General features: G+C 41.2%; 3 protein-coding genes across 3 annotated transcripts; 1 reads left to right on the top strand and 2 right to left on the bottom strand.

Moving 5' to 3' along the window:
- Nucleotides 1–136: 136 nt before the first annotated feature.
- LOC125768810 (uncharacterized) lies at nucleotides 137–10,422 on the bottom strand. Its single transcript, XM_049436959.1, has 12 exons — nucleotides 10,092–10,422; nucleotides 8,765–9,813; nucleotides 8,595–8,685; nucleotides 8,379–8,529; nucleotides 8,115–8,291; nucleotides 7,879–8,027; nucleotides 6,829–7,809; nucleotides 6,609–6,732; nucleotides 6,363–6,539; nucleotides 6,106–6,281; nucleotides 4,607–6,025; nucleotides 137–4,171 (listed from the first exon to the last, which is right to left on the bottom strand). Exons 1-12 carry the CDS (start codon nucleotides 10,140–10,142, stop codon nucleotides 3,077–3,079), a joined length of 5,640 nt encoding a protein of 1,879 aa, XP_049292916.1. The 5' UTR covers nucleotides 10,143–10,422; the 3' UTR covers nucleotides 137–3,076.
- Nucleotides 10,423–10,954: 532 nt separating this feature from the next.
- On the top strand, nucleotides 10,955–11,571 carry LOC125768955 (U6 snRNA-associated Sm-like protein LSm2). The gene is made up of 3 exons (XM_049437297.1): nucleotides 10,955–11,094; nucleotides 11,160–11,227; nucleotides 11,322–11,571. Exons 1-3 carry the CDS (start codon nucleotides 11,092–11,094, stop codon nucleotides 11,536–11,538), a joined length of 288 nt encoding a protein of 95 aa, XP_049293254.1. The 5' UTR covers nucleotides 10,955–11,091; the 3' UTR covers nucleotides 11,539–11,571.
- A 525-nt stretch (nucleotides 11,572–12,096) lies between these two features.
- LOC125768867 (LIM homeobox transcription factor 1-beta-like) lies at nucleotides 12,097–21,443 on the bottom strand. Its single transcript, XM_049437120.1, has 5 exons — nucleotides 20,862–21,443; nucleotides 20,109–20,796; nucleotides 14,195–14,399; nucleotides 12,918–13,678; nucleotides 12,097–12,838 (listed from the first exon to the last, which is right to left on the bottom strand). Exons 2-5 carry the CDS (start codon nucleotides 20,221–20,223, stop codon nucleotides 12,516–12,518), a joined length of 1,404 nt encoding a protein of 467 aa, XP_049293077.1. The 5' UTR covers nucleotides 20,224–20,796; nucleotides 20,862–21,443; the 3' UTR covers nucleotides 12,097–12,515.
- Nucleotides 21,444–27,300: the final 5,857 nt, after the last annotated feature.

A 27,300-nucleotide genomic window follows, 5' to 3' on the forward strand; every position in this document is an offset into this window, starting at 1 on the left:
AAGGACACACCTGCAGCAGATCAAGTTTGCTATGTGATGGAGGCGCCTGATAAGCAAGTAAATAGCTAAGCCATTTAGACCAAATCTTCATTTCGGCAGCAACCTTGAGACAAAGAAAAGACAAACACGATTTGGATTCTTCTTCACAGTGTTTTGTTTTCTTCACAATTATTGTTTCTGGTTTAGCATTTATTTGCAATAATAGTTGTTGTAATGTTACAATAATAATGATAATAATAATCAATAATAATCGTGTATATAATAGATTAATAGTTATTTTAATTTGTGTCGTTTCATATACTCCTTTTCCGCATAATGCTTCTGCGTTCTTAGCGTAGTGTTATCTATAAGTGTATTTGCGTGTATCTGTGTTTGTGAGAGTGTAATCGAACATTCGTTCTACCAATGCTTCCCCGTTCACTTCCGGTGCTCCGGCTCCGGTGGTTTGTATAATTAATGTCTGTTTCCGTTAATTCACTTTCACCTTTCGCCCTAAGGGGTGAGACGGGCAATTAAGCAAACGATTTGTTTTGTTTGTCTACCCAACAGTTGTGTTTCTCCGTAATATCTTGTTAATATATATATATATTCTATTTATTGTATGTTTTGATGAGCTGAGATAGATGCGTTATGCATCGTCGTTCGCTTCTCTTACTTTTCATTTTGATAAAATAGTTGCTGTGCATTCTGAACGAACGAAGAGTATTGGGAGAGTATGAGAGTTCGTTTCGCTGTCCTTTTTTGCGGGGAAAGGGAGGGAAGGCAAGTGCCAGAATTCACACGCGAGCTTTTAATATGTTCGCTTCATATTTTAAATGTTTACTGTAAGTGTCGAGTACGTCTTTCAGTTTGAGTTTAAAATGAAATGAGTTCTCTTGTTGGTTTACTGTCGCTTGCATTTACAATAGTTCTCTGCTGTGTTGATCAGGTTCAATTTACAAGTTTTGTGGTGTTTTCTTTTTCCTTCTTCGATTGTTTTCCTTTCGTCTATTTGTTTTTTGTCATCGCAAAACATGATTCCTGCTGTCGATACATTCCGCTACGGAAGAAGTACTTTTTTGTTTGGTGTACCATGTGTCAACTGTTATCTTCTCCTTCGGGTTAGTGTGGTTTCTAATGTGTTGTAACGTTAGCTTTTGCATCTTGTGTACAATCCGTTCACTTTTTATACATTTATGCTGCACGAAACGGCTCAGAAAAAGCCCGTTTAAAGCATCAATCATCAATTTTTGTTGTTGTGGTTTTGCTTTTGTGGATGATAGAACGTTTCGTTACTAAACATACAATTCTATGCTATTGGTACAGAGTTACCAAATTGTAGTGTTTGCTTACTTGTGTTGTTAGCAGAGATCATGTGTCGTGTGTCGGAACGGACGTACGAAAACCATTCTTTCTAGTGTTTGTAGGTCTGCATACCAGGTGTGTGTGGGTGAGTGTGTTTTGCTTAAAGATGCTTTACAGGATATACAATTTACATGCTTAAAAACGCTATAGAGTTCCGCTACTATCAATTTGCTTATTGTGTAGTTTTTGTTGTTGTTGCTGTTTTGTCGTTCCGTATTGCATCCATTCGGTACTATTTACTTGCTAAGCGTTTACTAAATACAGCATCGTGCTTTTTGCATGATGATCCACGTTTGAATCCGATAGCAAAATAAAAGGAAAAAGGGACAACTAAATGCACGAATGCATACTTTACAAATGAATTGCATAAGAGAGAGAGAGAGAGCGTAACGACAGCATACACTACAGCTATTTGTTTTACTATTATCCTGCAGGTATAATAGCGCTACGCAAAAGGGAATAAAAAGACTGAGATACGTATCGACAACAAAAAAAAACACGAACGAACCGTTTGGATAAATTATATACAACAACGCTTAACGTCACTAGCTTAAGCTTCACATAAAAAAAACACTATAGACATAAAAACTAAACGAATATACTACTGGGTTTAGCATTTGTGTACAGTGTGTGTCCTAGCCTAAAACAAAGTGACGGTTTCTATTGCAATACGCTAATATGCTAGAGTAATAAAATCATAAAACAAACACATTTTGTCCCACAGTACACAGTTCGTACGTAATTGCTAAGTTAAAATTTAAAGTTTTTTTTCCTTGTTACTTTTCGATGCACTCAAGCACTGTTCACCACACAACGGGTTCTCTTCATGCCTGAGGGCTGCTATTAACATCTTATGCTATCCTAATTACGCGCCTTTACTAATGTCCAGCTATTCGCAATCATATTGTTCATGCTTTCCTTTCTGCTTTTAACGACAAGGGGAAACGGCAGACTGTGGGTACGTTTTGATTTAAACCCCCGCTCCCGCTCTCTCTCTCTGTTTTTGCTTCCTCACACTTAGCCTAATTAAAATGTACGGCTATTTATACATGTACAGCTCGCCTTTTATGTATTATACGTATTGCAGTACCGTATAAAGTTTTCCTCCGTTTACCCCGAGGCTTTCCTTGCTACTATTAACAACCCAATATGCTGGATAGTCTACCCCAATGATGGCTAAAGCGAACGTCCCCACGGGTGTGGTTGCACGTGTTCTTCTGTTTATCCGATTCGAAATACACGTTGCACGTGTGTGTGTGTATGATTTGAATTATAAAATATGCAATTAAAATTTGTTTTTGCTTTCTTAGTACACTAATATAAACAAGTTTTGCAGTGATGAAAATGAAGGGCCTCCAACACAACTCTACCAAAAAACAAAAGGACCTATTTACCTGTTCCATTGCACCAGGCCCGTTAATACGGCATTAAGAAAATATGATGAAGTTACTCTGCGCACACCTACATGTAACGGGGACGATAATACGATGGAAACGATCGCGATCGTACTTATTGCGTGGTGACGAATGTGCGATACATAAAGCTCTACATAAGTGTATGCACATGGTTGCCCTTGGTACAACACACACACATATATACACACACACGCGAGCGCGCAAGAATTATGCAACAATGGGAATGTTTACAGTTTACAATTTGACTAAATGATCAAACATACGTAAACGTACGTAAATAAATAGACAAAAGTACGCGGCTCAATTACGAGCCGTTATTACACGTATTGAAAGGACTGCTGCAGATAGTCGATCGACTCGGTAAAGCTGTCGACGAAGGGAAGATTGTTCGGTGTTTTTGATACATCCGTGGGCAAGGCGGGAGCATTTGCATTGGCATTGGGGTGTTCGCTCGTGTTCTGGGATGGATTAAAGCTTATCCCAGGCTGTGGTTGTTGTTGTTGTTGTTGCTGCTGCTGCTGCTGCTGCTGTTGGCCGGGCACAACACCAGGATGGGAAGGATTGTGATGTGTCAGATGAGTGGGACCACCAGTACCATTGCCACCACTACTTCCGCTAGCCACTTGACCTGGAGGTCCCGGTGCGTGAGCATGATGTTGCACCATCTGTGGATGATGCGGTAAATGGGCATTGTACTGTTGTTGCAATTGTTGTTGCTGTTGCTGTTGATGTAAGTGATGCTGATGGTGTGGATGATGAGGACTCGGTGTTTGCTGTGAGGCATGTCCATGACCATGCTGCAACTGGCTATGCCCATGATGGATTGCCATCGAATGGCCCATGGAACCGGAGTGGTGCGAGTGTTGCGCCACCTGCTGATGATCCTGAAAATATTGTTGCTGTTGTTGATGGTGCTGTTGCTGGTGCTGGTGATGGTGCTGGTTCACCATCTGGCCCGGTTCTACAACTGTAGGTAGCATTTGAGCGTGACTGTGCGATGGATGTTGCTGCTTGTGGAAGTGACTTCCTTTCGCGTGTGCTTGTTGTTGGTGCTGATGCAACTGCTGTTGTTGATGTTGCTGCTGCTGCTGCTGTTGTTGCTGCTGCTGCTGATGATGGTGTTGGTGATGTTGTACTTGCTGTGGCGTTAATGCGGGTGACTGTGCCGACTGCACTCTCGACTGTGGATGAGCTTCTGAGCTTGTACGTGGAGTGGATATCATGTCATAGCCTTGCTGTTGCTGTTGTTGCTGGGTTTGCTGCTGCTGATCGAAACTACTATTGCTTCCACCCATCATTTCTAAATTGTTAAGAATGTTTCCTAAGCTGCTGTAAGGGCCAGTGCTTGCCGTGTTTCCACCGTTTCCTTCATCTTGGAAGTCCATTTTCATCATATTTGCATTCCACATATCCTAGAAAATGTAATTGATGTTTTAATGAGGCTTTAAATAAACACACAATGTATGCATTGTAAAAAAATGACTGATTTTGTATGGTTATTAAAACATAATTTTGCTGTTTTTGGTCTAACATCGACTGACTCTGGAACCTTAGCAAATTTGTGACCAATTGCATTTCGTTTTGTCGTTGAATGTGTTGGGTTTGATCTTCCGTTTGAGTTTTCCCCAAAAAGATTGATCCATCGTATCTGATGCATACGAAGCATTGGGAGGTTTGACGATATTTAGCAAAACGTTATCCAAAAGTAAGTGAAAATATTTTTTTTTACTAGACAGCAACAAAGGGAAGACAATGCAGGATTGCACCACTAAGCAGGGATCTCGTATGAAAAATCGCTAAAATCAGCCATTGTTTGTAATACACACGTTAACTCAATTGAAACTTACCTGATATCCCAGCATGTCCTGATTGCTCATATTCATCATATGCTGCTGCTGTTGCTGTTGATGAGTATTGTGCTGATCCTGGACAGGTTTGTTTTGCAGCCCACCAACTTGCGCATGATGCGCGTGATGTGGAAGCTGATGTTGTTGTTGCTGCTGCTGCTGCTGAAGTTGCGACTGTTGCGCATGGTGTAAGTGTTGTGAGTGAAGAGGAGACTGATGCTGCAATTGTTGCGGGGACAGAAATCCCGTTGCGGTATTGCGACCACCAACAGCCGATGCACTAGCCGCTCCAGCTTCGTGCATTGCGTTGTAATATTTATTGCTAGCAGCATTTTTCATGGACCCGCTATTAGTTGGTGCACTTTGCGGTTGTCCAGCAGATCCACTGATTAGACCTGGTTCGGCATTAGGCGCGGTTCCCATTTCGATACCTTGCCAATCGAATGCATTATTCAACTGACTGTAGCCGTACGGGATGTTGGCGGAGGTTGTTGCCGTCGCACTGTTTCCTGGGGGTACAGCCGATTCGCCCATGCGATACGCCATAGAAACGGACTGCTGTTCCGGATTGCCGACTGCTTCGTTGCCTCCGCCGCTGCGGGAAGAGTAATTGCCCATGCCTACAAACTGGGACTGGGCATGCAGATGAGAATGAGCCTGTGGATGATGTTGCACATGCTGAGCCTGTTGTTGCTGCTGCTGTTGTTGGAGCTGGTGATGATGATGATGATGGGGATGGTGAGGGCCACTAGTAGCGACACCGGGTGGTGGCCCAAGCACACTGTTGTAGTTCATCCCTCCGGCTTCGTAAGGGTTGTAGGGCATATTAGCACCAGTGCTACCATTATTAATACCACCCATGCCGGCACTACTACCTGCGCTACTCGTTCTGGACGGAGGAACCACCATTATACCGCCAGCGGATGATCTACCGTCCGTTTTAAGGCCCGGTCCAGAATTTAATGCCATGATTGGATTCGCACCTAGTTGGCCCATTATATTCGACTGCCCTCCCGGTGACATTGTCACACCAGGTACATCTTGATGATGTAACGTTTTCTCCATTCCTTTCATCGGGACACCAGCGCCAGCGGGAGCATTGGATGCGCCTGCTGCCGCCACCATCGCACCTGATGGTACCATTTTAACTCCGGAAGCCATGCCAAGGCCGACGTCGACCTTACCCACGATTGGGTCGTGTGACATTAAACTACCCGCAGATACAGGAACGGTCGAATGTATCGTAGGATGTGCCATCTTTTTGTGCTTTGCCAGGTTTGCCGCGGTTCGGAAAGCTTCCTTGCAACCGTCGACCACACACCGGAATGCTGCCTCCTCTTCGTGGCACAGTTTATGGCGTTTAAGCGATCGACGGGCAGCGAACAGTTTGTTGCAAATGTTACATTTGTATTTCTTGTCCTGATGGGTGAATTTATGAATTAGAAAAAGGGAAAATGAAAACAGGCCGGCTGTAAATAATAATTGAGTTCAACACCTACCATCGAATGGGCTATTTTGATATGTTCCTTTAGCGCTTCCTGGGTGAGGAAGGACGAAGCGCAGTGCTCGCAGATGATCGACCGATCCGTAACCGTCTGATGTACTAGCTGATGCTTATCATAGTCCTGTTTCAATATGAAAACCTTTGAGCATTGTTCACAAGCAAACCAAATATCTGTTCAAATAGAAAAGAGCAACAAAATAATCGATTATTTACGGTGACACAATACTCGAATGCCCGTGATCTGACTCTTACCATTCTTGTGACACTTTAACATGTGCTGGTAAACCTTTAGGTTGGAGTTGAATATTGCACTACATATTTCACACGCTATGCTCTCCGTGTGATGGTTCGTTTTCAGAATGTGCCGATCGAGCTGAGCTCCAGTGGCGAACACCAGATTGCATGTTTTGCAGATTAACCGTAGCAGCTCTGGAAATAAGAACAAACCCCCTGTTTTGTACACCATTTTGCATTTAACATGCTTACATTTTATCTTACTTTTGCTCGGATGATCTTTACCCTCCTTGGCAGCAAAATGATCCTGCACGTGCAGCTGGTACTGTTGAGCGTTGATGAAGTTAGTTTCATCGCAATGTTCGCACATGAAGTTACTCTCCGGAAGCTACGTTTTTTTTGGTAAAAAAACATTATTACAATTAGGCGTTTGAACGACTGTAAAACAACGGAAGTAAGGTTAATCAACGCTACCACCACTTACAGGGAATCTCCTCGTGCTGCCGGGTAAATTGCTTGTGGTCATAAAATTGCTGCCAGAGCTGATCATCTGATTTGTGATTGATCCTGGCCCATGATGATGCGCCTGGTGGTGGTGAAGCTGTTGCTGCTGTTGCTGCATGTTCTGATGGTTTTGAATGTGATGATGTCCACCGTCCATAAAGCTACCACCCGTCGTTGCTAGCGGATCCTGCAAAGGTTGCATACTGCTTACACCGCCTGGAAGCGTTGTCGATCGATGCGTTGTCGCTGATGATGCGAAATCGAGATTCTGCCATGTGCCGAGGTGTTGTTGTTGTTGTTGTTGCTGCTGCTGCTTATTCGATCCGAAACTGATGGCGGGATCGTTAAACGCACCGCCAGTTTGCGGACCGGTTACGGCGCAGGTTAAAGCGGACGTACGATTGCCCGTTAACGAGCCGGTACCGGTAAGCATCATGGACGAACCTCCGTCACCACCCGTACCGATTGCCGCAGCAAGTGCTGGCGTTGATGTGCCAGCGGTCGTGTCGGAAAACTCGTAATTAAACGATGAAAGATTATCGCTAAAGTTGGTACTGCTGTCGCCGAGCGATTTTTCGCTACTTCCGAGAGATTTCTTCAACGTGCTGCCGATGCCTTTTAGCGAGTCACACGATCCACCACCCATCGTGGCACCGTCACCGTGGCCGATAAAGTCCGTGCTGGTCGAGCTCGGGTCAGCGGATGAGACGATCGCTGTACTGGTTGCTGCTGCCGCGGCTGCTGCTGCTGCCTTTGCTTTTTGCAACCGTTTCGAGGGTGGATCAATGTGATGGGCGGTCTTCATGTGGCGGGCAAGGTGCGATTGATTTTTGTACGATTCCTTGCAATTTTCCACCGTACAGCGGAAGGCGCGCTCATCCGAATGGCAAAGTTTATGGCGTTTGAGGGACCGTTTGGCGGCGAACAGTTTGTTGCAAATATTGCACTCGAATTTGTTTTCCTGCGAAACACATACGAACGGTATAACGGTTTGCTGTGGGAACGGATTTAGTGCCTTTTATATGCTTACCGGAACGGAATGTGATGTTTTGATGTGTTCCCGTAATGAGGGCTGGGACAGAAATGAGGCACCACACTGTTCACAGGTGTAGGCTTTATCCGTAACACTTGTTCCCTGCAGGAGCATGCTCCTTTCTAAGGTAGCTTTCTGCGTAAACACTGCAATGGGAGGAACAGTTGGGTGATGATAAGTGATCGTGCTGTAAACAATCCTTCTGATCCACCTCCGCCCTCCGTTACACTTACCGTTGTGATGAGTGCGGCTTACATGCTGGCTGAGTTTGATACTGTTACAAAATATTGCACCACAAATGTCGCACACCAAACCTTCCGCCTGGTGGTTGGTTTTCTGGATGTGCTTTTCGAGATATTTCTGATTATTAAAAACGATACCGCATGTTTTACAGCTGTACTTATGTGTTTCTGAAACGAGGCAGGCAAAAAAAGAAGCAAATGTTTTAATTTTGTTCGTATGCACAACCGGGTGCGATTCTTTCGGCGGGAACTTACTTTTACAATTTTGCTCCGCTACTCTATCTTTGCTTATAAAATGTCCCTGGACGTGTATCTGATACTGTTGATTCCGGGTGAAGGTTTCTCCGCAGTGCTCGCATATGTGAGGCCGATTTTTGTGATAGATTCGATTGTGCTCAACGATTTCCTGTAAGACGAAGAGATGCATAGGGAATGGAATTAAAGGGAAACATTATAAAGAGAAACTCTTACCTCAGAGGTTACGCCTCGCTGCTTGCCACAATCGGGGCAAAATCCCGGATGGTGGCTGAAGTGGATGACAAGAGATTTGCGTTTCCTATAGCTGTGGGGTAGAAAAAAATCGTTTTGTCGTTAATAAATACACTAGCTAGAACGAATGTTAAACCGCTGAAGAGAACTACCTTTTATCACATAGTAAGCACTGGTACACCTGTTCTTTGTTGCGCTCGTGCGAAACCATACTCGAATCGTTTGTGTCTAGCGTGTTGGTGTCGGACGATAGCATTAGCGAGGTGTTGTTCGTCGATGATTCCTCCTCCGAAAAGATTTCGTTCGAGTTGTCTATCGAATCGTCTTCCTTCATCAGCAAAAGATCCTCGTCGTCCTCGTCCTTGATCTCCTCGAAACAATGATCGTCCGCGATCGAGTACGGTGGATCGAAATCGAACTCTTCCTTCTTGATGTACGTTGCGGGTGGCGAATGGGACGATCCGCTACCGTAACAAATGGCGGGAAGCGAGGTGCGTACCGTTACCGTCGTTAGTGCGGGTCGTTTCCGAACAAATATTCGTTCATTTTTGTAAATTTTCCACGCAGGAAAGATGCTTTGCTCGAACATGTTGAACAGCAGTTTAAAATCGTGATTTGCGATCATACGAACCAGCGCACGATTCATTCGCACATTTCCCAACCATCGATTCGCACTCGCCACCCGTTGGCCCGTTTTGAGTAACGAGCCACCTCTGCTGGTATAATCCGTTCCTAGTTCCACGCTACCGGTTAGTGGCAGCCCATCGAAAATATTGCCTCGCAGAAGCTTCCCCCGTAGGTCCCACGGCGCGAGTGGGGAACCATGGGTTCGGTGCGGGTGCATCAACAATAAACCGTCACTACCAAGAGACACATCCGTACAGCGTACACTGGTGCTGGTGTCAATGTCGAGGCAGGATTTGCCAACAATGTCGTCACCGTACGATGATACGGTCGTGTGGCCTGTGGCTACCGACAACGATGAGCCTGACGGTGGCGCGCTTCGCGATTTTAGCAGGTTCACCACAATCACATTTTCGATATTGTTTAACTCTTTGAGTATTACTGGCTTGCAGAGCCGTTCCTGGCAATCGTTGTACAGGAACTTGACGTACAACTTGATGGCCGAGATAAGAAACAGCAGCGCTTGGTATTTATCGTCCGACTGCAGACATTTCAGCGTCTTGATTAGCGCTTTGACCTACGCGGGAAGGACGTATGACAGCAGTGAGTGTGGTATTGCACACAGTCAGTGGAAGCATTTCCGAGGGAAAGACACATTTCCGTCGATGCATATTGAGCATTGGATGCGCCAAACGCAGTAATGCAGCAATGTACACAGCGTAGGGGAGAGAGAAAAACCATAGCATTAGTTTGGTGGTTGGTGAAGAGTTGCAGACCCAATTTACGAGCCACTCAGCCCATCATCGACCCGCCTCGGGAGTGGCCAGCGGAAATGGGGCCAGCGCCAGCACCTACCTGTATCTGGAACATGTGTGCCTGTGTCCGATGCTGCATTTTCACTTCCATCTAGGCCGGGAAATAGTAAGAAAATTAAAATTTTCTTTGATTGTTTACCAAAATCCTATTCTTTGACATATTGCTTTTCAGAGTTTTTTGCTGCTTGACTTCTTTTTTATTTGTCAATTTCTGATGCGAAGAAGCAAGGTCAGTATGTACACAGGCTGGACCATTTTTGTACAATTTGACAGTTTACGCTGGCAGCATCTAGAAAGCCATTGGTGTCGTTTTGGATCGACAAAAGGCAACTTTTATTTTTTGTGGAAGATTAAAATAAATTACACACAAATCTGCAGCGTTCGCAAAAGTTATGGAAAGATTGGTAGATCCGGTGCAGATCGACTGTTTCCGGGAAAAACTGGATTAAATAACAAGAAACATAAACAAGTTGAATTGCGCTTAAACGTCAAGCTACTTTTCAAAAGTTGATCTGGCCAAACCGGATCTCTAAAAAATATTTCCAACAAATACACGTATTCAATGGATACAAAGTCGTTGAATACTAATTTCAATATTATTCTGTGAATGCCGTTCATATTTTCAGACAAAAATAAGTTTAAAATCGAAGAAGATGAATCAGCGCGATATTGACACAATCAGACAATGCCGACTTCATCATATCGTTTTACTGTCATTTCGAAATAACGTTCGTGATAAAAAGCATTGAAAAGACTTGAAAATAAAATAGTTGCAATACTTTTCATTCCAATTTTTTATTTTACATCGGTACATCTTCGAGAGAATACTACCCAATTCCAGCCTCGAAAGAATCAAGCCGATTTTGTTGTAGAAGTTCGACAACGACAGGAAAGACCTTATCGTTTCGAAGTGCTGGATGATGGACGGACCTGGGCGGTTTTGCTGAATTGTCACTTGCGCCAAAGTGTCGGCAAAAGTACAAAACAAAGCGTTGGCTTTGGTGCGTTTCGATTTGTGGAATTGATTTTCTTTAATTAAAATGGTAAAATACAGCTCTAGAGCGGGGAATGAATAAGAAACTAAATGCGCTACCATTGTTCTTTGCAGCTTTTCTATTCCTTTTTCAAATCCCTGGTAGGGAAGGACGTGGTTGTCGAATTGAAAAATGATCTTAGGTAAGCAAGCATAAGCATTCCCCACAGCGGTTGTCCGTATGCAATGAAGTGGTTGCAATAGCATGGTTTATGATTGTGATGCTTTTCATTGTAGCATTTGCGGGACGTTACATTCGGTGGATCAGTACCTGAACATAAAGCTCACAGATATCAGCGTGACCGATCCGGAAAAGTATCCCCACATGCTGTCGGTAAAGAATTGTTTTATCCGAGGCTCGGTGGTAAGGTATGTGCAGCTACCTGGCGACGAAGTGGACACACAACTGCTACAGGATGCCGCCCGAAAAGAAGCTGTAACAAGCGTACGATAAGTAAAACGAGTATGTGTGTGTGTATAAACATTACATATGGTATTATTGGGTTGATTGTACCGGGGTTGGTAGACCGCGGTAATGATGACAAATGTTTAGTTGAAAATATTGTTGTGCTCGTGTTGGTCATTTCAGTGTTGGGTTATTATAAGCCAGAGCCATAAGGAACAGGATTGGTAATGCTTAGAGCCTTAACCAATATGAGCGATAAGACCAAATCAAATCTCTTTTTGCCAAGCGTATGATGTGGGTTAAAGTCTTAGACGATTGCCTGTCTAGACTAGGCAACTTGCACAAAAACTGAAATATTCCTAATTTCAACCAAATACACTGGTATACAATGCGCACAAGAATCAAGAAACTTAAAATCCCAGTAATGTAGGCTGTATCTATAATTTCTCTTTTTATTGATATCAATAGCATCATCTAACAGCAACTTACCTTACGATTATTACGATTAAATAAATATCTAGAGCATAAAGTAAATTGACGAAAAAAAAGAAATCAATTCGTTGTTCAATCGTCATCAATGGTAAATAAAACCATAGACACAGAGTATGCTTTCGAATATTGTGTCTTTTTTTTCTTTACATATTTCACAAAATTGCTCAATTAGTACTTAGTTTCATCATCATCGCGATTGTTCTTGGCGCATCCTGAACAGACCATTTGATTTTGGCCGATAGACATTAGGAACCATCTCGCTAATCTGTTGCAAATTGTGCATTCCATGATAGGAAACTGAAGCTCTGTAACAACAATAAATTACTAAAAACTACCAATCTCATAAATTAAGAACCTATTGCAAGGTAACAGCTTCAAACGTGTGCTGCCACAACATATGGCAAACAGACCGCTTAAACATTATGTCCCTGGCGTGAAATAATAGTTCGCGCGATTTCTATTCCCTTACGCCGGATTTCATTGACTAGTTTCGGTGCGCCTTAATTCAAGTGCAGCTGGTCCATCACTTCCGGTCACTGTTCGATCTGCGCCGAGTTGAAGTAGGAGTTCTGCATCAGGTAGAGTTTGTCGATGTGCGTTATGCTGCCGGCCATGTTCGACATCATCGAACCGATGGTATTGTTGTTGTGATTGACTAGCTGCCCATTATGTACACCGGGACCCGAACATGTGCCTTGGCCTGTACCAATCCCACCCCCACCGCTGTTAAGGTTTGGCTGAAGATCTAGGTTTTGTAGCGACATTGTATCGGACGTTGCTTCGTCCACATTGTCGAAACTTTCGTCTAGCGAAATGTCCGAACTGCACAGACTGGCGTCGGAATTGTCTGGGAAATCTGTAACAAAAATGGAAACATGATTTATTAAAGTCTGGAAAGGGAAGATCATCGCGATCGCACTGAGATCAATACGTACCAGGCGAGTACGGAAGGTTCGGATTCAACGGTTGGCTGGATGAGCTGTACGAACTGTCCAGCCCGAGATAGTGGCTGTGTTCGCTGCTCGGTGATTCCAACTTGATCGATTTGTCCTCCTTATCCGAATGGTTCTTCTCACCATCTGCGCCATTAGCGTTCGTTTTGGATTTGCGCGAAATCTTCTTCATTTTTGCCCGTTGGTTTTGGAACCACACCTGAACTACCCGCACGGACAGACCGGTATCTTTGGCCAATGCTTCCCTGACCTTGCGGCAAGGTTTCGGTGACACATCGAACGAAGCTTTAAACTGACGGCGCTGGGCTGAGGTGAGAATCGTGCGTGGTCGCTTCGGTCCACGACGGCCATCCCGTGTCCGTAGGCCATCGTCGAGCAGATAGTCATCGCCATCGCCATACAGGTGTGCCGCAGGTGGAAGATGAGTTGGATGCGGTAGCCCCGCACCGTGATGGTGATGCATGGCGGCTGCGGCTGCCGCTGCTGCTGCCGCGGAACCGTAGAAATCTTTTTCCAGGTCATGCTGGCAGATTAGTTTGCCGGCACGGATGGAGAATGGTTCGCCTTTCTGTAGCGGTCGGTTGCAGGTGTAGCACAGGAAGCAATGCAGATGGTAGACGAGATGTTTCGCCCTCATTACCAATTCGCTCGGTGCGATGCGTTCGCCACAACCGTAACAGTCCCGCTGTTGGCCGTGCTGTTGGTGCTGGTGCTGCTGATGAACGGATGGCACGCCGAAAATTCTATCGAGAGTAGGTGGCAGAAAAGGAAACAAGTTTAGAACCGCCATTTGGCCCCATTTGGAAGGCAAGCTTTGGTGGGCTTTTTGTGTGACGCACAGCAAAGGAAAGGGAGCAGGATTTTCATGACACTATTGTGACACTGTGGTTGTCGCATAACCAGTACCAGATCGTACCAAACCGTGATAATGGGCCGCCGGGCATAGTGGGCCACCCAGGGCAAGGTGTACTTCTGTCTGAAGTTTACCGATGGGAAACGGGTTCTACTGGATCCGCAACTATTCATACGGTGTGATGCCTATCATTCATATCTGTGTCTGTAATATCACATTTGGAAATATACCTTGCAGGGTGTGAAACATTTTTGAAACTGTCGTTTACTTGTGGTGGGTGCCTATTTTATGTTGCCTGTACTTAATTTTCACACACCATTTCAGTTCTTTAATCTAGTCGATTGTTTGGCGGGTGAAGTGAAACTGTGCGTCGTGAAGCAATTGTTTAAACAGGTAAAAATCTCACCGATAGTAATCGTCCTTGCAATAGACCTTGGTGTTTTTGGTGTAGCACGTTTGGTTTAGCTGAATGCGGCATATGCAGCAGAGAAGGCACTGCTCGTGCCAGAACTGGTCCGGGGAGAGCTTCATGAAGTAGCGATCCTTTATCTTTTGTCCGCATCCTTCACATATTTCCTGCGTTTTTTCGCTCTTGATTGTACCGACGATGTCTGCCCAAAACAAAAGAGAGAGAGAGAGAAGAATGAAATAAATCGTAGATAGATCGTTTCTGGAGTGTAAAAAAATGTGTTTGGAAATTTTCCAACAAATACATAATGAAATGCTGCAATAATGTGTGAAAGATGAAACTATTTATTTAATTTTAACTCGTTAGAAAATACAATAAATATCGTCATGCACATCGATGCACAGGGTTATTGAGGGTATATTAGACACATTTCTTATGATATCTTATATCATGGGAAGCAGGTACTTGCCGGGCAAAAACTGCCCTAGCTGTGGAGGGTTTGAAGCAGACCTTTTTGCAATGGAAAAGGTTTTCGCGGTCCAAATTCCACCGGAAGCGGACGATTGAGACGTAACGGAGCGGAAGCATTATGCAAGTGGGTAATAGTGGTGAGTGGCCAAACAGTTCTTCGACATTTTCGAACATTTAGCAGTGTTGTAATATGCATTACAACCCCAAAAAGCCTTGGATCAATTTGGATGTAGATGTTTCGCATATACGGGGTGTTAGGCGGGCAACAAGACCTTATAAAAACATATTTGCTTATCGCTAGTAACGATTCTAGCAAATTGTTAGTTGAATCAGAGCAGTAGAGTTTCAACGTTCTACTCATTCTTTTAAAACTAATATGTAATATACAATATGAATCCAATATACAACGAGAGTAAGCGAGTCTTAATAGTTTATCTAAAATGGAATAAACCATCACAAAGAAAGGTCCCACATGAATCATGGAATTGCTTTGATTTAACACATGTAAATAAACATTACTAATTGTTCATACGACTCAGTACGGTGATTCAAGTGTAATGTAAAAAAAGAAACGCATAAATGAATAGGGAATGGGTGATAGTGAACAGATTAATGTTCACAATGCAACAAACACCCCCTGGCGGGCTCCACCATATGACACGCAGACAAGTTGTCTCACATTCGTATAGTTTTTGCCAGGGACACAGCGCTCAGCAAAAAAGAAAGCCAAATGACGATGGACACTTTCAAGTACATAAACAAATAACATCCATAGCGAACGAAATTACAAAACGCAGAGAGTACACGGCAACAATCGCAATAAAATGGTCATGTTTATATGTATGGAGTGCCGGAACTAGGAGGGAACGAGACTTGGGACGAAGCGGCGTACCATTCGAATGACCTGCCGTTTATGCACAATCGCAAAACTTTTGCTGCTAGAGCGAACACACCCAAACGAACGGTTAAACTATATTTTTGTTTTGTTTGCACTGACTGGTATACAACTGGCTGGGTGTCCTTTATCGTGGCGGGGGGGTGTGCGTGGCACGCGTTGGCATTTATGGATCCCGACACGATCGGTCATTTATCAACTGCTTGTGAATTATGAGTGTGCGATAATTTTTCACTTCGCTTTTCCGGGAGCGCAGCATCGGCTTACGCTATGTATGTGGGTCATGAAAGCAAGGGGCCCGTTTTACACAGTGAAAGTGATGAATTTTTGTATGGTGTAATAAAAACCTATTACTCCAAAAACGAAAAACAAGAAATATGGCCAGCCGTAAAACGGGCATTGTGACATTAAGTTTAAAGCTGTTTGATTTAAGTACACTCTGACGGAAAGGCTGCAAAAAAAAGGCAATGGTTACTTAGTTGATCATTTTTGGTAAGCGTTAAAATGCGATATTTTTTTTATTCCCTTTTAAATTATTGAACAATTGTTACGTTATTTTTTGGTTGCTTGATTGTGTTTGAAGTAGGTATTAATTAACGCTTTTATTGATAATTGCTACATTAATTTTCATACGATGCTTACCCATCTCTGCGGACATGTAACGTGTGGCTAGTTTTCCAAGTATTTCAACATGTCAACACTATTTACCGACGGTGGATATGCAAACAACGCACTGGTACCACCACGCATTGTGTTGGTGTGCCTTATCAGCTGTTTGGCCAACGTGCTTCATTCCACCCACCCACTCGCATACCTGTCTAATGCTTCATGTGTTGCGCAAATTGGTCGATGGAGAAAAGGGATGATCGGTTTGTTTGGTGTGGTTTGGTCGGATCGGAGGGAGCGGTAAAAAAAAGTCAGCATACGATAGCATACAATAACAATAAATCATGTACAAAATCATACAACATACGAGCACGAGCCGTACAACGATGGTTAGAGAAGACGAAACGATAAAAGTGGAATGTGTTTTTCACCTCCCTTTCGTTTTTATCACCAACGCCGCTGTATCGCTTTTTTTTTATTTGATTGCATTTAACTAATCAATACCACGATCATGTGTTTTTATTCCCGTGAGGGATTTTCGTTTTTTTGTTTATAAGCAAATACTTTCTCATTGTTTATTATTTGTTGATTGTTTGTAAAATAGTATTTATTATATTTCTTGTATTGCAGTACAAAGGATTAGTTTATATACAGACTTTCTATTCAAATGCCAAACTGACTTCTTATTTGTTTTAAAAGGATAATTTTTTTTTTAAATGATAATAAACCCAGTGTTAAAAAGTATTAAAAAATATTTTATTTCAAAAAAGTTTTAATGCAGCAGAGTGATATTGATTGACGATTGAAAAAAGGCTTTGCTTAGCTTACTGTTAAACTGATTTTTTTTTTAAATTTTTTTAAATAGCATCTATCTTATCAATTCAACAATATGAATTATTTTTTCCATTGTTTCGAATTACTTACTTTCGTTTGTTTTAATTTGTTAAAAAAACAAAACTCTTCTGACTGATATTCTTTTTTAATAAAGAGTCAATATGTAAAGGATTGTTTCAGTAATAAAATATGAATGAATTGCCTTTTGTAGAATTGTTGATATCAAGTGATGATTTATTAACTAATAAATAAGTCGCTTTAAAAACTCAACATTAATACTTCATTTCTGCATTACTTCTAAATAGTTTTTAAGTTGAAATTGTTCTAAAATTTTAGACAAATAAAAAATCTATAAATATTGGTTCACATCCTAAAATCGACACCGATGTCCACCTTTGTAATTCACGCATTGTTAAAGTTTCGAATATTAAAGCTCTACCACCGTTTGAAGGAAACAAACAACGACGGAAACGCTTTAAGCTTCTGCTAAAAGATCGTCTTACAACGTTGCGAATATGGCCCCATCGATATTTTTAGCACTCGTGGAAGAACATTACCGGCATTACCCAATTGATGCGCGGTGATGCGTATGGATGCGTGGCTGTCTGCTGTTTGAGAACTGTAAAGAGTTCCCAATCGTGTGTTCGTCTTCTATCGGTTGATTTTAAGCGCGACCTCTTAAAGTTAAGAGTTCCAAATCAACGAAGCGAATATCGATTACGGTCACTTTTTGGTGCGGCTTTAGATTGCCTTCCCGGTGGTGGTACGGTGGGCGATGGTATACAAGTTTTCTACTCACACTTTCTCTGCTCGGCAAATGGAAGCAAAGAAGAGGGAAGGTTAAGAACCGGATCCAATCCATCCAACGGCAGGATGTCCGATCGGACTTGGTTTGTGGCTGCCCAAGTGGAGTATTCATCGGTCGGTGAGCACAGTTAAGTACTTTCAATTCCAACCAGCAAAACCCGATGCGCTGGTTAGTCAATGTTTAGTTGAAGTGTTAACTTTCCTCGGCTAACTTCGCTTTCCCCGATGATCGGCTGGCTTTGCCCACTGTAAGACTTCCGATACGTTTCCTCTGGTTTGCCACTTGAGGTCGAAATTTGCGAAATGTCTCTTCTCCATTTGGAGCGGACCCTAATGGCATCGTATGCTGTATTCTGAGAAAATCGAGCCATCATAGCAGGAATTTTGACTCTAAAGATAATCGAAGGGTTTTAGGGCTAAAACATCCTCTCCCTGAGATGGGAATGGGGTGAAAGTTTAAGTGGCCACGGTTTCTGCAACATTTCCACTTTTTCCATTAACCCCAAACGGTCCATCCAAGACTGTAAGACAATGGTTAACCTGAAGGTAAAGTTTGCTTCTTCAGGTTTGAGTTCCTTCCTACCACTCGACCAACTCTTGGTGATGGGGTTCTCCAAAAATGGCGTCCCGTAGACTGGTGCTACGGCAATTGATTAAAAGATATCCTTACGCTACGCTCTACGCCGTTACATGCAAGAAGGCGCAAGGCGTTTTCTTCTCCAAAAAGATTATCTCTTTCTCTGTCGAAGTTGTTCGCATGCGCTTTCCATCGCGGTTTAGGTCACCTCGTCTACCATCATACCCACTAAATTCTACTCTCCCCTCATTTTTCGCTAAAAAGAAAAGAAGAAGAAACGATGATGTAAACCAACTTCTTCCGCGAAAGAAAACGAGTTAACCAGCCGCTCGCTGGACCTGGATGAGGATGCGGTCGTATTTGGGTTGTTGTTTTGTTTTAGAAAACTTTGCCTTTGCTTGCAGTTTAATCCACAAGGAGTCTCCCCAGGAAGTGGAGCTTGTTTACCCGTGTGCAAATATTTCCGAATCCATCGAACCTCGTCGAATTCTGTGTGACTTCCTTCCGGCAGTGCGATCCGGTTGTGAGTAAACGGTTTGAGTTTTGGGCAAAGAAGGAGCACTTTTTTGTTGCGCTTAAACTTACAACCAAAGTGGTAGATTTAATGCAATGTGTATTAAAGATCGTTTTGTGAATAATATTCCACATAAGTTTCTGAGCAATAGGATACAATGATACTGTGGGTTTTGTTTCTAGTGACTATTCCATGAAATAATTTTTTGTTTTTGTTTTTTATGCGATTGGGGAAACTTCAAATAGTTTATTGATAAAACATATTGTTCGGCAGGGTCGATAGTTCACAGCAAACTTATGGGAAATTAACATTAGATGTTATGGCAGAATAAAATAAGGTTAGCAAAAAAGGATAAAATTTTGGCAAACAATTGTTAAATTTGTCATTCAATCTTATGTTGGGTTGCTATTTCTAGTAATTCCTTAATTTTTATTTATTCTAATACCGATCTTGCTTATGCTAAATTGGCATAAATGCTATTAAATCACCTATCTTGGGTTATTTGCCTTTCATGTAAGGGACCGGGACGGCCCATTGGTACATGTGATAAACGGCGCCGGTCCACACGGCAGAACTGGGTTCAAATCCCATCCGGACCGTCCCCCCGTAGCAAGGACTGACTATCCTGCTACGTGGTAAAATAAGTCCAGTAACCCAGAAATGGCCGGCGTGACCTGCAAGGTCGTTCTAGCCAAGAAGAAGAAGTAATGGTCATGTTGTATTAAGATACAATAGACCATTCTACCATACATTCATATTCAGGAAGCAAAAACAAATTGAAATAAGGAGTTAAAAAATACAATAACTTTAATATCACAGAGCTCTAGGTTCGAAGGTAGTATTACACAAAATAATAAGACTAAAATATTGAAAAATTAGTGATTAAAAGCCTCCGAATTATTAAATATCTGTTTTACCGTTGGAACTTGTTTAGTTTTTCAATCAAGAATAAGAAAATACAGGTATTTTGAAATAGATTTTTGCCTTTTCTAGATTAATCACTATTATTTCTAACAACAAATAACCATTCTTTAACCATTAATTAATAACCATTAATGATCCAATTTGATGGTTCTTAGTTATAATTACGTAAACAAATAATTACTTAACCGAAATCGAAAATTAAAACACAAATACGATCACTTTGTATAGTTTAATCGTTTCTTATTCTATCCTGGTCATGGTTTGGATCCATCAGTGCACTTACCTGTCCGTTCGTTACCGTCCAGCATGTTATTATTATCCTTTAAACTAGTATCGGTGTTTGCTGCCGCAGGTGGCAAACCGGTGTTAATATTGAGATTGTGATAAAACTCCAGCATCTTCGCGTTTGTTGTTCACGTGTGGGACACTATTAATTCACTACAATTTTTTTCTTCAGATTTTCACTAGCTTCATGAAAAGATCATTGAGAATTTTTGTTTGTTTTTGGATTTTGGTTGTTTCGAAGATGTCCTCGATCGATAACAATTGCAGATAGAATTATACACTTCTCGCACACATCCATTCGCATCCAATTTAAACACGCATTTTACACGAAACGGATCGCAGTAACCTCTTTCAATTGAGCAATATGCAAGTTTTGTCGTGTTTTAGAACAAACCTTTCACTGTACTGTTTACGAGTTTTGGCAACATTTTTGCACAATCACTTCTTGACATCAACCCCTGTAGATACGCACGGGACACGGATCGATGTATTTCTGCGTCGATGTTTTCGTGGGTCGCTGAATGTTTGCTGTTGTACGCCAAACACGTCCGTACGGTACGAACGACAAAACGCATGTGCGACAGATTCGAACCAGTCAGTCCGGCTGATTCCCGCCGGTTAGTTCCATCCAGTGCCTTCGCTTCGTCCATGCGTTGGCAACTCCGTTTATGTGTGTTTGTGTGGCTCTGTAAAGGAAAATGCGTATGCGATCGTGAAAATCGTTCGCAAGAGAGTTAGTGCTAACTCTCACCAGTGCAGTGGTGGAAAAAGGGCGCTGAAAAACGGTACGTATTGAAGAAGGGGAAGTAAGAATCCAATGTTCTCCGTAGGGGTGTGCAAAAAAGGGGATAAAATGTGTTCCAATCCAGACGGAGGGTTGTAGGTTGAGGGTATCAACGTGAACGTGTATTCCTTCTTATCGATAAATCGATTCGCCGACTAGACTAAGTGTAGTGGTGCGGTTGTGGTCGAAAAAATGCAGCTGGCAGAAGAATCTGTGCATTTTGAAGGCATCGACAGCATGGCGCATGTGCTATGGCGACGATGCGATGATTGCCCCAGGTAAACTATTCAACGCTCGCTGCAAAGAAGAGAAAGAAGAAAAGTAAGACTTAGCCACGCCTGTTTCGATGAATAGCGTAGACAACAAAAGTAACGAAAAAAGATGTTTTTTTTCACAGTGTATAGCGAGGCGTAAAGTAGACAAACGCTTCAAAGGTGTGTAAATATGAAAGCGTATTTGTACACTAGGATAGGTTTAGTTCACTAGTAATACAGTAGTACTTTTGAGAGTTTTGTACGTGTACGGGAATATGTGTCGTGATTCCAGATCAACAATATGTAGCGAACATTGTAAATGTAATTGTTCATTAGTCAAAGTGTTGGATTCGATTAATTTTCATAAAATATGAACGGATTATGCCTTGTACTTTTTGAAGATATTTCGCAACTTTGCGTTAGTAAATGAAAATTTTCTTCTATTTTTTAGCGTAAAGACCTAGTATGTAGGTCATGCCTGCCAAAACAGACTTAAGTCTGTTATAATTATAATTATAATTTTAACCAGGTGGAATTTTTACGAAGGGTGTTGTTTCTGTCGTATAAAAAATTGGCGCTGATAACTATAATACAACAATGCCCTAATGTGAATTATGTATTTTTTTACATTTCAACCATGGATGTTCATATGTAAATTATGATTTTTTTACATTTCACTTATATGCATTAGCGGTTTGCTGTTTTACATTGATGGCAGCGGTGCAGAGGTTATAGTGCCTCAAAATAAATATGTCATAGCCCAACATAAATCGTCATTGAAGAAGAAGAAGAAAAACGCCGTGCAGCTATTGGAATTATTGAAACAATAAAATGTTTGGGAAAGAACTGTTGTTTTAAAGCAAATGTTGATAGTTTTATAGCAAATGAAGTTTAACCAATTACAGTTTTCAATTAAAGTTCACATTCTAAAGCATGACAAAACTTGTTTTTAATGTGAAATCATGAAAGAATTGTTATTGTAATGAGATGGTGATTGCTATGCAATAATGAATATGACAGTTTTTTTATTCTGTATATGTGAACGAATCATTCATTGCACTTAACATATTGAAAAATAAATGAAATAACAAGTAAGGGATACGACCCCGTGCATAACACGGCAACACACATAATAAAGCGATGTGATTAGAAATAGTTTGTTAATAACGATTGTTTTGCTACAATAATATCAAATTGTTGAAAAGCACTAGCACAACGCTTTCATATTTACACACCCATTGACCTTCGTTCCAAAATCACCACGGTAACAAATCGTAATGGCGGAGAGCATTGGCTACTTTTCCCATTCTTTCTCGTACGCCGATACCGGTTAGGAAAAGATTTAAAAAAACAATTTGAAACAAGCCTACCGTACTCCGATGAAAACAGTTACTTTACAACACGAATGAGGTTAGTTATGAGGCTAGTCTGGTTTTAATTGTTGTTCATATGGTGAATTCGTTGGTCAGTTGTTAACCTCCTCATTTTGTTTTACATCACACACGAGGTTAATGAGGGACAGTCTGAGGAAACTTCTTCATTCAAAACACCTGTCGCGACGATCGAAGCTAAGATTATATAGAACCTATATAGTTCCCGTACTCACATACACTTCTGAGATATGGATTTTGTCCAAAAATGACGAAACCCTCTTAGTCGCGTTCGAGAGGAAGATGTTTAGAAGGAGTTTCTGCGCCGTGTGTGTGGAAGGACAATATATAAAGGCGAGTTATACGATGAACTCACTCTCGTACAGCGAATTAGACTCGTCAGGCTTCGGTAGGCTGGTCATGTCATTCGAATGACACCGGACGACCCAGCCCGTAAAGTTGTTTTACATCGCCCACATGGACAGAGGAGACGTGGTAGGCCCAACATGAAATGAAGCGATAGCGTTGATGCATCCGCCAAAATGGTCGTGTTAATGGATTTGCCAGACAACGACGTTTTATCCTGAGCGGTTTAGAGCACTCCAGGAGCAGGCCAAGACCGTAAAATGTTTGTAGCATCTGATAACAAGAACAACAATTATCAAGAATTTTGATTTTCGCATTTCATTTGAGTATCGGTACGAACAGGCATGGTCGCATCAAATATTTCGTTGTAGTAAAAATATCTGTTCTATACTGTATGTGTTCGATGACTTCAATGATTTAGTTTATCTGCTTTAATATTTAACAATACTTATATTAAACGTTAGCAGTTGAATTATTTTTGAGACTCTGAATTTGTTTGCTTCTCTGAAGTAAGACAAAGGTGTATTGAATTTAGTGAATCTATTATACAGATTGTATATAATAATTTGCAAGTCACTGCAATTTAAATGAATTATAAAAAAAAATATCAAAATCAGAAAAAAAACTCACTATACATGGAAAAAATGATTCAAGTTGGAATAGGTTGAAAACTATCATCCTCGAATTGAAGGAAAACATGAAGAACGAAGAAACTGTAAAAGTTTCTCACTCTGGTTAGAAACCAACGATGGAATGGGAACAAGAACACGAACGACAGCACCGTTGTATTTAAGAGATTCGCTTTCTTTTATTTCGCAGCTTCAGTGCTTCAGTGAAATTCCGCTCACGAAAACACCATACCGTCCTGAATGCTGATGAGAATGGTTTTGCATTTTTATCGCGCTGCGTTCGTTACCAATATGTATGAATGTGTTTATATACACTTTTTGCTTTTTGCTTTCACCATACAGAGCCAACTGTACGCATGGGAAGTGGACATGCGAAGAACAGAAAGAAATCTCCCCGTAAAAGACGACGACGCTTGACGTTTGAGCAAATAAATATGGCGCCAATCCTTGAGCGAGACCTGCCATTCTTCGCGGGACGATGATCTTGCTCATTTTTTTTGTTTTGTTTTTTTTGTTACTTTTTGTTGTTTATGATTTTATTCCTGTCCTCTACTTTAGCGAACACGTACTACAAGACGTTTTGCGTGTGATAGCGCATACAGGTTACTATGGTAGCATCCTTGAGAGTAGCGCACGATGGTCGGTCCGCGTATACTTGCGTGCGGATTGCATAAAAGTCGTACGTTTTGCTTGTTCCAGTTGCCATTTGCTGTGTTTCATTTTTGTCTTTTCATAGCATCAGAATGTATCATGTTTGTTTTTTTTGCTTACTTTTGAATATTGAAGAATGCACTGAATCATTATGTATGTGTAGATGAAACAGCGATGAGTACAAACGTGGTTGCATAAATTTTCTTTACGGCAATTTTAAATCCTCTTTCTTGCTTTAATTATTTAAACAATCAAATTATTCAAAATATCTGTGATATAATGAAATTAGTGGGTAATAATTTTTAATGAATTACTTTTGATAATCAGACATTATTAACATAATTTTACTATTCCTAGAGTTTTCATTTTAATTCCCATCATTATCAGATGGAGTTGTAACGAACGATGAATCACACAGTTAATATTATAGTTTTCCTAATGAATTATTGAAATACATAATTGTGTTTTCTGTGTTAAAAAAAATTGTAAAATTTAGCGAACAATTTCTTAAAAGTTTTAAAAGTAAATGGATTGTAAGAATGTTTCGTTTTAATATATATGAGCTGATAATGAATACAAATTCAATAAAGAATAAAAGCAAAACTCGAATAATTTGAGGTAAGAACCTGTAAATATGTTTAAAACTTTATTTAAAAAAAACACCATAAGTGTTCGTGTTCCGATGGAAGAAGCACTTTAGCTGTGCATTAAACATATTTTTCTTTTCAATTCACCACTTTACGATGAACAGCATTTTTCGCTCCTTCAGTACACTTCAGGCAGGATACATGCTTTAGGTTCGTATCCGTGGGCTCACTTGTACTTTCTTTCATTTCCAATTCCAAATGCCTTGACACCTTTCGCTCAAGATGGTGTGAATGGTTCCGGCTGTTTCGCTTTCTTTTCCATGGCACACGATTTTTTTCACCCCCGACCGTGGTCCCATTGTAATTTTTTAATAAAGTTCAACAGCGTTACGGCTACGCGATACGCAATTCTAAATAGTCGTCGAGAGTTTGCGACGAGAGTGTGTCATTTTATTTCGCCAACATCAAATGGTTAACCCACACACACACACACACACGGAGAATCGCGGTGAAGGGCCGTCGAGATACGCTCCCTTTAGCGCTGCTGCTCCTCACAACAATGCTGTGAGCCGTCTCGGTGCATTCCTGCGCGCATGTTATGTTTCGCGCATTTTGGTTTGAGCTGCTGCACCAAAGGACATGCGGGCGGGTGGCAGTGATAAGAGCATTTAAGATAGTATCACTTACGCTCGAAGTACGGAAAGGCAATGGGACGAAGATGTTAGCGATCGAGACGATGAGGCTATTATGAAGGTGATAAATGTTGAAGTACATATCGTTAGCACTGTAAGCTGAAGTGTGTGGAATGTCGCTTCAACGAAGTGCTGTCGGAAAAGTTGAAATTTCATCAGTTCGTATTGCGTTTCACACGATTGTTGAGATGAAATTGGCAGTTCATGCAAAGTTGTTCAGTAGATTTGAATGAAAATTAAAATGAGCTCTGATAGTGTAACGAAGTTGACGCGAATTTCATTTCATTTTTCAAAATACACACGATATTTAAATACACGATATTTAAAACCTTTTCAAGAAGAAAGTTCATAATAATGGCATTTATCAATTATTTTATATACCAGGTATACAGTGCGAAATTTATCCTTTACTTGAAAATTGCTTTTTGATTTTTCCTGTTTTTTGTTTTGATTTTGATGTGATTTGATTGTTGTTTAAAACACTTACTTCTATCTTTCGCTGTTTTTCCAACGTTTTTATTTCTTAGCGTCTCTTAGCACATGCTCTACAGTCTTGCAAGAACTTGCTTTTGGTACTGCAGAATCGATCATTTAAATGAAAACCTCTAGAAATAATTTGCATAATCTATAACGTGCCTATTTTAATTAGCCCGTTCAATAATCTAAATTAAAAAGGGACCGAAAAAAATGCGTTTCAAATATGCTTTGAGATAATAATTGAAAAGATATGCAAATCCCAAAAACGGTTTTCGTCTTTCAATTGTCCACAAACGCGAACTAAAGGAAGAAAAAAAGGCGAATGGAGCTGGGGATGGATAAGCATGTTTTGGCAATATTGTATAAATTTTCATTAATTCACAAAAGAAACGTTCCACAATTGGTGAGTGTGAAGTTTGCTAAGGCGTGATGAAAGAAGGCGGAGACCTTTGCTTTCCTTACGTCTTGCTCACCCTCACCGTTGCATGAAGATCATCTTTTATTTTATTCTGGCGTATCATTCCATTCGATATCCTTTTCTTGGGGCATTGCATACAAAAGTTTTTCCTTTGTTGCATCTAGTAGTCTACGTTCAGCAGGGCTTTCACATGATGCCCGGAGTGGGAGTTGTGGTGTGGTAGGTACAGAGGACGATTACAATTTACTTTGCGCATTCAAACCGCAGCAAGCTGCTCGGGTTGTCAAATGTGTCAAACGTCTATAAATATTCATCGAATGTCAATATTGAATAGGAATGGGCCAGTGATCTTTTCCTTTCCATCAGCCTTCTTAATTTCACACGAAGACCTCGCCAGGAGATAAAACGTTAATGTCATCTTCTAGCCACGTAAAGACGTGTGATAGGATTTCTTGTTTTAATTAATTTCCCTCCAGAGCAGGAAGTTGTGCATTTTAAAAGCTTCTTCTTGACTTCCATTGTCCAGATGGTAACGCTGCGCCAGAAGTAGCGAAAACAGGGCAACGAATGTTTATATTAAAATTGCAAAAAAAAAAACCATAAAAGTATGAACAAAATAACTACCAACACTCCGATATTGAAAACATAGAATGGGAAAAGAGGAATCTTTTCCGCCAAAGTTTTGTTTCCCTTTTTTATCGAAAGTATTGTAAAGAAGAAAAAAACTTGCTTAGTGTAAAATTGATTTGCATAGTTATGGCATTTTTGGCATATCAGTTAATCCAATTGTTCACGCGCTAAGCGAGAGAAGCAAAAAGAAAAGATTTTTGTTTTTCTTTAAGTTGAAGAACCTAGTAGAAAACATCCAAGTCGTTATTGATGAAGTTGAGTTAAGTATTTTCCATTCCGCGGTTTGTATCGTTTCTTCCCAAGGGCCAAAAGTTAATTAAGAACTCGTTCTC

The sequence above is a fragment of the Anopheles funestus genome, chromosome 3RL (assembly GCF_943734845.2).
Source record: "Anopheles funestus chromosome 3RL, idAnoFuneDA-416_04, whole genome shotgun sequence".
NCBI classification, from domain to species: domain Eukaryota; kingdom Metazoa; phylum Arthropoda; class Insecta; order Diptera; family Culicidae; genus Anopheles; species Anopheles funestus.